At 36.9% G+C, this 12304-nt stretch overlaps 1 protein-coding gene across 1 annotated transcript; it reads right to left on the reverse strand.

Moving 5' to 3' along the window:
- Positions 1 to 4812: 4812 nt before the first annotated feature.
- LOC117925795 (potassium channel AKT2/3-like) lies at positions 4813 to 11658 on the reverse strand. The gene is given in 12 exon segments (XM_034844880.1): positions 4813 to 5122; positions 5505 to 6080; positions 6195 to 6270; positions 7015 to 7203; positions 7398 to 7715; positions 7916 to 8155; positions 8253 to 8570; positions 8734 to 8791; positions 8871 to 8952; positions 8955 to 9028; positions 10232 to 10450; positions 11210 to 11658. Coding segments are annotated over 12 exon segments (2523 nt in total). The 5' UTR covers positions 11452 to 11658; the 3' UTR covers positions 4813 to 4991.
- Positions 11659 to 12304: the final 646 nt, after the last annotated feature.

Raw genomic sequence — 12304 nt, forward strand, 5'->3', positions numbered from 1 at the left:
ATTATTTTTCCAAGGATTGTGTATATAATTTCTCATTTTGAAATTTACTTAAAAGATTAAAAAAGAAAAACTTTGATAACCCAGCCCCTTCTTTAAGGTATTTGAGAAAATGCAATGATGTTGAACCGAAATGATGGAGGCCCTACTTGCCGACATTGTTGACAATACCACTGCGCTACACAGAAAACAAAAGATAAAAGAAAAGAAAAGTTAAAAAGGGAAGTCAAAAAGCCATGAAACCAGTACATGGGCTGCCACTAGGAGGGTTAAAAAATTATTGAAATAAATTTATGATTTACGTAACTTTAACATTTGTTTTCCCTTAGTAATTCATAGTATAAATGGTAAAGAAAAAGTGAAAATTCGTAAGCATTAATATCGTGTATAGTTTTTCAAAAAATTAAGGATATCTACACTAGGAGAATTTATATTGTTTGTGGTTTAATTATTTATTCATATTTCAAATACAGGAAGATGATGAAATTATGAAATAGTCTCTTACTTTCGTTGATGAAGTTTCTGCACAATATATTCATGTCCTAGTATATGGTCAAATTAAAACTACCTAAAATAAAAATGAGAAACTAACTAAAATAAAGGATATATATAATACCAACATTAAGAAAAAGAAACTAGTTAAAGTAAATGATATATATACTATCAAAAATAGGAAAATGAGCCTAACTAAAATAAAGGATATATACACTAATTATAATCCTATAATTTTTGTATTTGATTGAAATTGACTTTCCTCATTCTCTCCCCTCAAGATGGAGTTTCCATAGATAACACCAATCTTGATGCGTAAATCTTACCGTGGTTGTCAAGATAAAGGTTTGGTCAGAGCATCTACTAGTTGATCATTAGAGTCGATATAGGAGACGTGGAGTTGGCCTTGTTGAGCTTTCTCGTGAAAAAAATGGAAATTGATTTCAATATGTTTCATGCGAGAATGGAAGACCAGATTTGCACAAAGATAGGTGGTGCCAACATTGTCACAATATATGGTTGGCGGAGCATTGATAGTGATGGCAAGTTTGATGAGAAGTGATTAGATCTAGGTAGGTTCAATTGTTGTATATGCAATCGCCCTATATTCAGCCTTTAATGAGGACCTAGCAACAGAAGTTGCTTCTTGGAGTTCTAGGAAATAGCATTGGACCCAAGGAAGATGAGATATGCATTGGTGGATGTTCAGTCATCTGTATTACCAACCCAATCGACATTGGAGAGTTCTTGTGAAGATGAAGATCATGAGTGATTGTGCCCCAAAAATAATGTAGAAGTCATTTGACCACAAACCAATGACTAATTGTTGTACAATACATAAATTGAGACAACTTATTGACAGTGAAAGAGATATTTGGTTGAGTAAAAGTGAGGTACTAAAAGGCACCGACAATGGACCAATACTTAGTAGCATCAATTAGAGAAGTGTTGTTAAGCACTTGGAGACATTGGTGTTGACATATCATCGACATTGTCTATTTTGGCTATAGTAAGAAGATATTGGATATACCTGTGTTGAGAGAAAAAGGCTCCTACAAGTGTTGGAAGAACCTTAATGCCAAGAAAGTAAGAAAGAGTACCAAGATCTTTAATGGAGAACTTAGACCTTAATTGAGTAACAACCCGTTGAACAGTGGCAGGGTTGCAACCTATAATGATAAGATCGTCTACATAGACCAACACAAAAATAGTGGGATGTTTTTGTTGTAAAAGAAATAAAGTGTTGGAGTGAGAATTGACAAATCCATTAGAGAGAAAGAATTGTCCCAATTCATGGTACCAAGCACAAGGTGCTTGTTTGAGTTTGTAAAGCGCTTTTTTAAGATGACATACATGTGATGGTTGGTTGGGATCAATCAACCCAGGCGGTTGACTCATAAAAACATCCTCATTGAGGTGTCCATGAACAAAGGTGTTGTTGACGTCAAGTTGGCGAAGTGACTAACCATGTTGAACGGAAAAACTAAGAAGTAAACTACTATAGTGGGTTTAATCACCAGGCTAAAAGTCTTGTGGTAATCAATGCCTGCCTGTAGATGAAAATCTTTTGCCACAAAGCAAGCTTTGTAGCGATCAATTGAGCCATCAAGGTAGCACTTGATTCAAAATATCCATTTGCAGCCACTAAGGTTTTGTAACGTATGTGGAGGAACAAGTTCCCAAGTACCATTCTTGATGAGAGTAGTGAACTCTTCAGACATTGCTTTGTGCCATTTAGGTGATTTTAGGGCTTGGGTAACACTAGTGGGTTCAATGGGTAGGTTTGGTGAAGGTGTATTGAGGAGAGCATATTTGGGACTGGGTTTGAAAATATTGTTTTTAGACCTTGTTTTCATGGGGTGGGTTATAAATGCCAAAGGTGATGGAACAGGTGCATGGCTTTGCATAGGATTAGAGTAGAGGGAGAGAGGACTAGGTGAAGGTTGGGGTGGATTGGAAGGCAAGAGAGAGGGTGAATGGGAAGAATCAAGTATAGAGGGTGTACTTTGTAGGGAAGAAACAATAGTGGATGTGGATGAGAAGGTCCCAATTGTGCCGAAGTCATTTTCACCATTTATTGCTATGGAGATGGAGTTGTTTGGGAAGGAAAACACAGGAATGAGTTGGAACAGGAGCTAGAAGTGAATTGTGGTAGAATCGGGGCGAGGAAGATATTAAAGGACAAGTATATGATCAAGAGTTTGGAAAATTGAGTCTATCTGAAGAAAAAAATAATTCACACCCAATATCAACAAGGTATGTCTATGAATGATCATATACATGCATTTGATAGAATTGTAGTAGTTTTGTTGGATTTAGATGAGAATAGGGCCTTATGGTTATTGAATTCTCTTCTTGGTGATTATGGACATCTCACCACCACCTTACTTTATGATAAGGATATATAAGGTAACCTTTGATGTTGTATATACTACTTTACTAAGCTTTAAATACAAAAAAAAAAAAAAAAAAAGGATCAAAAAGTTCATAGAGATATATTAACAAAAGCATTAACAATGAATGACCAATCTCAAAGTCATAAACCTAGAAAAGAAGATAATTCTCAATCTAAACGCAAATCTATAAAAGAAGAATGTTCCTTTTGTCACAAAAAATATCACTAGAAGAAGGATTGTCCTAATCTACAAAAGAAGAATAAAGACAAGACAATCTTTAATGCTTGTGTGGCCATGTTTGGAGAAGATGAGTCATATTCTTAGGTTGGCTTATCCTTGGTTAGTAACTCAAATCAATGGATTTTGGACACTAAATTCTCATATCACATGTGTCCCTACAAGGATTGGTTTTCAAGCTTTGAAGAACTATAAGGTGGAGTTGTTTACATGGACAATAATAATGCTTGTAAGACAATAGGAGTAGGTACAATATGATTGAAAACTAATGATGGATTAACTAAAACGTTGACAGACATTCAATCTGTTCTTAGTATGAAGATATGACTCATCTCATTAGGAGTATTAGAATCCATGGGGTTCATTGTTACTATGAAAGATGAGATTTTGAAAGTTATGTAAGGTAAAATTTTTGTTAGATAATGGTGGTGAATACAGAAGTGATCCATTTTTCCAAGTATGTTAAGTTGAGGGCATTGTTTGACATTTCACAATTAGAGATACACCAGAATAGAATGGGTTGAAGAGCAAGAAAATGTATGTTGTCAAATGTTGGATTGAGCAAAAAAATATAGGATGAGGTAGTTGTTTATGCGTGTCCTCCTTTCAATGATATACCATCTACTATAATTAAGGGTAAAAGTACTCCTATTGAAGTATGGTCTGGAAAGCCTTCAAATGATTAATATTCTTTGTACCTTTTTTGTTCCATTGTTTTTTTTTTTTTTTTGTTTTTTTCAAGTGAAGTAATCTAAAATAGATCCAAGAGCCAAGGAGACCATTATTCATGGGACTTAGTATAGGTGTGAAAGGATATCATCTTTGGTGTCTAGATTCAAAGAAATAATTTTGAATGGGGATATGACTTTTGATGAATATGCTCTATTGAAACATGTAAGAAAAGAAAATTGTTCTCAAATTGAGGAGACTGAGTAATCAAGAATAGGTGGAGCTGAAGACAACAATAATCAATCCAACAAACGTTAATGAGATAAATGATGACATTCAAATGACAAATGAAAGTATCAAAGATGAAGAAGATCCTTCAAATAAAACACTTCAATAATAGCAAAATTCAACCACAATTAGTAGACCAAGAAGAGAGATTTGCATGCTTGCTCAATTTAATGATAATATGGCATATGTACTTCCAATAGTAGAAGGTGATGTACCTTCTTTTTACTATTTGGACTTAGTCAATATCTTGCAAATTTAAACACCTTTGACTAAGGTATTTAGATTCATTTTAGTCAATTTTTATAGTTTTAGCCAATCTTAGCGACTTTGGCCAATTTTTGTGTGCAAAAAGTATTTTTTTTCAATTAAGAGCCTCCTATTTGATTCGATTATTTTCTGATTTGAAGGTTAGTGGTTTAATCATCATTGCCCGAGGACGTAGGTAAGACATTAATTCTTACTAAAGCTCGTGTAGGGTTCTTTCGTTGTTATCCTTTTTTCTATTTTTTGAGTATTTAAATCTGCATAAACAAGAAAATTTTGATGATCCCTGGCTGCTATGTGCCCAGGAGAGATTTGCCTAACGAGGCTTTATGTGTTTTTGGCCTATGAGCGTTTTATAAATCGCCCCATGACTTTTGGCCTATGAATCTTAACAATTTGGTCTCTGGAGCTTGACCTATGGGTCTTTGGCCTGAAAATTGCTTACCTTTATTTACAATATTCACTTCAATGGATTCAATTTCCAACCTTTCATTACCTGTTACCTGTTACCATTGTATTTTTTTGAATCAAATCCACACTTTTCCTCTGTTAGAGAAAATAAAAAAAACCCATGCAGCATTGGAATAGAAAAAGGAGGGACAAGATTGAGAGTCATTTTTTTATCCCAAATAGATAGAAGGTTATGATTTACATCAGGGAGTTTGGATCTTCAACTAGGAAAAGCTTATCATTGTCTCTAATAACTTCAATGGAGTCGATTTCTGCTCCTTCTTCGTTCGTTACCATTGCATTTCTTGCATCAAATCCAAGCTTCTCACCTGTTGAAAATCATTCCAAAGTCATCCTCTCTATTGAAATGAGTTCTAAAACAACATTAAGTATGCCATACTTGGGGCCAATTCTCGTTCCTTCTGAAAGTTTTTTGAATACTACAATGACAATGGGGACTCAGTGGCTTTATGGTATGTTAAAATTCAGTGCGGCAAATTTGAGTTTAGTCAGTAAAGGCACAGAAAACTGCAGTTGAGGAAAATAGTTCAATACTTTTACCTCTATGGATCATTGTCTAATAGTCTATAGGTTGTGTTACTTCATTGTTTACTATTGAAATTAGGATGGGTTAGGAGTTCTAGTTGGATACTGATAACAATGCATAGTTATTAGAGAATTAAACAAGACATGGGGTTTGAAGAAGTGTACCTGCAATGACCTTGAGCTCCATTAATGAGTTTGGCAACCTAATCAGCCGGCCAGCTTCAGTGCAGCAGCTCTCTTTTCTCTGCAGAGGATGGCCTCTATATATGCTCACCCTTGGAACATTTGTTCCTTTGAATCCTCCATTAGTATTAAACTCCTTTTCTCCTCCTTGGTCCCTCAACAACGTTTCATGATCAGTAGGCAAGGTATCAGGCACCATAATTCGGTGTCCCATCTCTCGGCTTTGCAGCATTTCATTCAGAGTTTCTGAAGAGAATTCATAGGTATCGGCATGGATAACATCTGCGCCATTCATTACAAGTAGCTTTACCATATCTGTGTGGTCTTCTGCCATGGCAATCTGGATTGCTGTTAACCCTTGGCGATTCTTCGAGTCTATGTTTAAACCTTGTTTCAGGAGCTCCTTCATCGCTGTTAGGTCATTTCTCTTTGCAGCAGTGCACAAAAGATCACCAGAAGTGTAGGGATCTGAAAGGGAAGCACAGTGATATAGGATCCAGAATATAGAATTGTGTTTTGCAGATACAGCATCCCATAATGCAGTGTTGCCATTTATATCTGCCATGTATGGTGTTATGATAATGATCAGATGGAATCAAGAAATGAAGTTGAGGATTGGATCATATTTTCATAGACTTCAAAAAAATTAAGATATATAACAATCCTATTTACCTCGGACATGTACATTGCACGCATGTTTGAGAAGTACCATTACACAATCTTCATGCCCTTTTGATGCTGCTATGTGCTGATGCATCACAACAAATCATGATAACCGTTTCAATATGCTGTTAGGGGGTTTACATTTTCCAGATGAAGAAAAAGGCCAATGAGTTTGATCATCTAGCCAGGAAGCTCAATGAACAACCTGATTTGATTAGGCTAGTAAACAGTTTCCTGGAAGAAAGGGGGTATTAGATTGCTGGTTCAGGGGTCTATAATGCAATCTTAGAGGTTTTAGAAGTTCGTAAGCAAAGCTTGAACAGAGCTAATTCAGATTGGATGCAACTTTGAGCTCTATCCATGTCCAAACAAGCAGAGCATTGTACCTGTTGGACAGAATAAAGCTTGAAAAGTCTACTTTGGTTGCCAATTTTTCACTTATTTTCCTCCATTTGTTTGGAAACCATGAAAGTAATACCAATTTTGCAGTTCTAGGCATTTTGGTTACAGTATGCAAGCATTGTATGTATTCGAAGGCATGAATATTTGGCATCTCTGGCTTTTAAGAGAGCACCTAGAGAATGAATTAGGCCCTGGGGAGAAGTCATGTCCGATAAGGTTTCAAAATCCAACTGACCCAATTGAAAAAGAATCGAATAACGAAACATTTGACATGTATTAGGATCAAGAAGCACTATCCTAGATTCTCTGTACATCCAGGTGACTAATGGATTGAAATATTATGAGTTGACACCAGCCAAGACAGAGTCGAGTTGGGTTTATCTCAAAGTTGTGATCTTCTGAAGTTCTTAGATGTTTAGAAACATACCAATGGGGTTCTTCCTTTGGAGTCCCCAATATCAGGGTCCAATTTTGCCTTGAGAAGCTCATCAAGAAAGGCTGCGTTGCCAGTGCTGGCAACAGTCAGTAAATTGAAAGCCATGTTGGGGTCAACATCTTCTTCCCCATTCTCCACCAGCAAATCTCCAATGTTTAGATCCTTAAGCCTTTTGTGATGCTGCAATTCACCATTATATATCATGAAAATTAGGTCCTCTATGGTAGATCATATCAAGAAGCAGAGCATGCAACTGATCTTGTGTATTGGTGAAAACTTTGCTGCAGTATATACTTGCAAATGATCTAATAAAAACAGAGAGCAGAAGAAAAAACAGAAGGGGGAAGGAAATTAGTACTCAGATAGGTACAAACCTGAAGAAAGTTTTTAAGGATAATCACATTGTCTTCCTTCTTAGTCTGCATTGCTTCTATCAGTGCACTGGTCTTCAGCCTCAGGAGTTGTGAAAGGGTCTTGGTTCGGAACGTATAGCTTTGAGGTCTGCAGCAAAGTGCCCCAACTTCTCCAAACATGTCTGCAGACTGTAGAGTCCCAACAACATGCTCTTTCTCTCCCTCATAATCAATAATTTCAACTTCTCCAGATACAATTATGTAAACGTCATCTGGCGCCTCATTCTGCATTATAACATCTTCTCTAGGAGGTATGTACTCAGCCTTCATCTTTGCAACCTGCTCAATGTGATTACATTGTTAGAGAATCTCACTAGGATTAGAATTTCTTCCAAGTTTTCAATATTTTAGATGTTTGATCCTATTTTATTCAATATGAAAATCAATAATTTCACTGGAAAATCAATAATTTCACCAACTTTCTTAGGTTAGGAATTGAACTTTGTTTTTATTGAATCCATCCAAAAATGGTCTCATACCAGGAGCAAGAGTATTTCTCTTGAGATTCCCTTGAAAAGATAGACCTTCTCCACAGTTGGCAAGAATAAATGCTGGCAGATGCTTTTGCATATGGATTTGGGCAGCTGTTCAATTAGTTGGTGCTGATTCAAGCTCTCAGCCTTAAATCTCAAACACATATAAGCCAGTATCTGCTCTTTCAATCTTGGAGGCAACCGGTTTCTGCATACAAAGTTTGATGCTGCTTCTATGCTATTTCTCTATGTCACAAGCCACAGATCCCAAAATTCATCACTCATCTAAACATGGTTAACTTAATCTGAGGACCAAAAGAGGGAAAAAGATCATAGTACTCACAAATTCCATAGTACGTCTAGTGCCTTCAACAACTAAGTTTGTCATGTTACCGATCAAGTAAGCAGTTAAGCCAAGGTTGAATAGCATGTAGAAAATGATGAAGATCATCTCCATAGTGTTCACAGCATGCATGTCACCATAGCCAACAGTGGTCATGGTGGTGATGGACCAATACAGGGCTGAAATATATCTGATCCAAAGGCTTGTCTCTCTAAAATTCGGTATAACGGCTCCAATCCACGTCTTTCCTTGATGCGGGTATCGATCAGCTAGCAAGTAGTATAGGCACCCAGCACAGTGCACCAGAAACAATGTCACCTACACCAAAAAAATGTACACTTTCTTCATTAGGTTAGCTACTTTTACTGGAAACAAATGACAGAAAACTCAATAAGACCAGGGCATGCACCAACAAAATTGTCGGTATGTTAGTATAGATCGCTTGAGTATACATGCAGCTTTACTCTTAAATTGTACTTACTGATAATAGCCTAGCACATCGAACCCAGAAATAGCTGAATCTGATGTCCTTCTCAAGCCTGAAAAAGAGGAGAGAAAGTGAGGAAAGAAGAGAATTGGGTGGAATTGTGGCTGGGATGATTAATTGAATAAATCAACCTGGTGAAGAGTTGCTTGACACGGCGGAGACGCCAGAATCTGAGCAGACCCAAGAGGGAGTAGGAGAGACCCACTTTTGTTTGCCAGTGATCAAGGAGCCCAGTGCCTCAAAAGGCATAGTTGATGCCATATCCATCAGAAACCATGTTGACAGGTACCTATGGCATTGTTACAAGCTTGGTTAATCCTCATGTACTAGTACCCTTTACACAAAGGCCACCAGGGCTTGCTTGAAGCAAATTTTGATCTTTTCCAATAACACCCATCTTCAAAGAATTGATCTATATTATTTAGTTAACAGTTAGGGGGTGTAAAAGTAATTTTAGTCATTGTTTCTGAAATTCCTCAAGGACAGCCCAACAAGCAAAAGGCTGAGCCCAAGAGAAGAGGAATACAGTATGCTTGCAAGTGAGATGCAGTGAGGCACACCTTTGGCATGGATGACATTCATTATAAGGATGACACCAGTTTTAGTAGGGAATAGTTTGAAATTAGGTCGTTGTGAGCATCTGTTTTGTTATTATATCTTGTTGGAAAGAAAAAAGTTCCATCTTTTTAGAACATCATGGTTGTTTTGTTGACTTGGTGATCCAGTGGAAGAAGTAGGTCAGAGTAAATAAACTATTTTCCATTTACGGGCATATGCTCTATGATTTGGGTCCAAGGGAGGTGGGGTGATCCACCAATTAAGACACTCAACTCAATAATTGAGGTTTGGTCACACCATCTGGGAGCTACACATTGATGGTGATCATGGGCTTTGTTGAATTACAGATAAGAGTTGGGCCACTACATATATATAAAATAACAATAATGGGGTTGGTGACTCTGATTTGCATCCATGGCCACACCCATGCACCCATACCCACATACCCTTCAAGTGTGTTATTCTCAGAAAAGGCATTGGCCCACAGTGCCCATTGATGCATAGTGCTTGTTGCACTATTCGAAAAGGGCATGGAATTATGACCATACGGTCAGGCCAACCAGTACAGTACCATCTCAAAGTGAAAATAGCAAAAAGAAAGTTTATTCCAGAAGTCATTTTCAGCAAATTAAAGTGATTCAAGAGAGATTCTCTTCCCATTAGAAAAAAAATAAAGATGATTTTCTCAGCCAAGTGCTATGTCCTGATAAGGACATTCAACCAAAGAATCAAATAGAGTCAAAACCAGCCTTAACTGTGTCTATATGCAACATGACCAAATCAAACAAAAATCAAAGTCCTAACTGGGAATTGCTAATTTCTTTCCTCATCTGTTTGTTTCTAGAGAAAGAAAAGGGAAAACATTTGTGGGTGCTTTCAGTATCTAAGTGTTGATTAATGATCTCTTATAGCTTGAAGTGATTAATCCACTAACCTCACTGCAATCTTTCTCCAGTCACAAACAAGTAGCTGAGTTCTTCGATCAATGTAAGCAACGAAAAATGTTAGGACGATGTCAACAGCGAAAAATAGATCAACGACATTATCCGTGATATATAGTTGTCTATTTGGAGAGGCTTTCAGAAATGCAACTTGAAAAGGGTAAATCCATAGAGAGTAGGCTACTAAAACCACCATAAATGTCTCCCAACACCTGCATATGTGCAACATACAAATTTATCCTTGCCCATACTCATTACTAGATCAAACAAACACTATTCATCAAATATAAATTATTCAAATCTTATTATATAATGAAAATCAAGGAGAAAATTTTGCCTTCAAACTAGAAATCAACCATACTATATAGCAGACAATATTGAGTTATCAGAATAAATTGTAGCCTAATGGTTTTTCCTAACTTTCCTCTATGGAAATAGTAGTAACACTATCTAAGAATCACTTTTCCCACAAAAAAAAGATCAATAAAAAAGCTATATGCCATGTATGTGTCCTCTAATAAGGCCATTTTAAAGGGCGAGTATCATTCTTATTTGCAGAAGTGCATGGTGACCGCTGATTGGAGGCGATATATATCAGTGATTCCAGCAACTTTCCCTTTTCTATATGAACGAACACTTTTGAAGTTCAATTCTCTCACTCAATCAAGAGTTGTGTTCATTATGGTTAAGTCATCAACTAAGCATGAATAGACAACTTCAAAAACTGATATATATGCCAGTATATATGCTTATTTATATACATGTACACATAAATAGTGGTTTGAAAAGTAATTTATCAGTCTATTAGATATGGACCTATGGACATGAAGGTGTGCACGTATGCATATAGACATTATTTACGTTTAACATGCATATTTTAATATATCAACCATATATGAACTGATCATGGTAATAGAAGTTTAATCATGATGATTGATTTTTGTCCGTTTCTTCGGGTATAGTACTCATACCTGTATCTTGAATCCATTGGTGAGATGATCCATCCTTTGGGCGCTAACGGATTTTGGTTATAACTTGAGACACCTAAGGGAGGGAGAATGACCTTTGACAGATTCCGGGAGTTGAAAGGTTTGGAGTCATCATGCTGCTTTTCTTCTGGCTTTTTCAGACTTTTCCGGCTATGCTCTTCCCTCTTGATCAAGTTGGAGGCTGAATACAGACTGTAGAGCTGATGAGGAACTTTCATTTCCATTCTTCCCAAAACAACTCAACCAACTCTCTTAGCTGGGTACTGCTTTTGAAATGATCGTTAGGGTGTTTGAATGGGTTTCAGAGAGGAGGAAAGAGAGGCCAAAAAGGAGAAGAGAGGCCTGTGAGATGATATAATTGTGATGTGTGAGGGACAATGAGTGGTGGTCCTCTCAATTCGTAGTGAGTGTCTGTGCGGGCAATGGCCTAATGGAAGCCCCTGCATTGATTGATATGTTTGTGATAAGATCCCATAAGCATTTAGCAATATTTTGGCTGTGTGGATGAGGACTATGGAGGGCCATTGCCCTTTCCTCACCTTTATTACATGTATACATACATGATGTTAACTGGTCTAAACAGTTCCACATTGGGACAAGGATATCAATATGTGTATAAAAGATAGGACCCAGTGATATACCACATGGCCACCCAGCTGAAGGTTTATCATCACACAAAATTCATATCTCATATCATGTTACAGATTTGAATTGAATTTTCATTAAATTTTCATTACATTGTCGGTACGTAAAGATCCCGAAACGTCCTGAAAAGTTAGGCTTTTAGTTTGGCAAAACTTCTTAAAGATCGTATAGCACATGACTGGTTTTTTTTGGATGTCACCATCAGTTTGACAACACCATCAATTTATCTTTAATTTGCTGCATGGTTGCACATACACATAGAGCATTCTGAACTAGACCACCCCCTGATCACATTGATTAGCTGAAGGGAATATTAGGTATCGATCTTTGACTTGCACCAGAAAAATGAAGGTAAATATGGGATGCAGCAAGTTGTTCTAGCATGATTGTATGCAATATGTATAGTTTTGGTCAATGATATGTAAATGCCCT

Source organism: Vitis riparia, chromosome 12 (assembly GCF_004353265.1).
Source record: "Vitis riparia cultivar Riparia Gloire de Montpellier isolate 1030 chromosome 12, EGFV_Vit.rip_1.0, whole genome shotgun sequence".
NCBI classification, from domain to species: domain Eukaryota; kingdom Viridiplantae; phylum Streptophyta; class Magnoliopsida; order Vitales; family Vitaceae; genus Vitis; species Vitis riparia.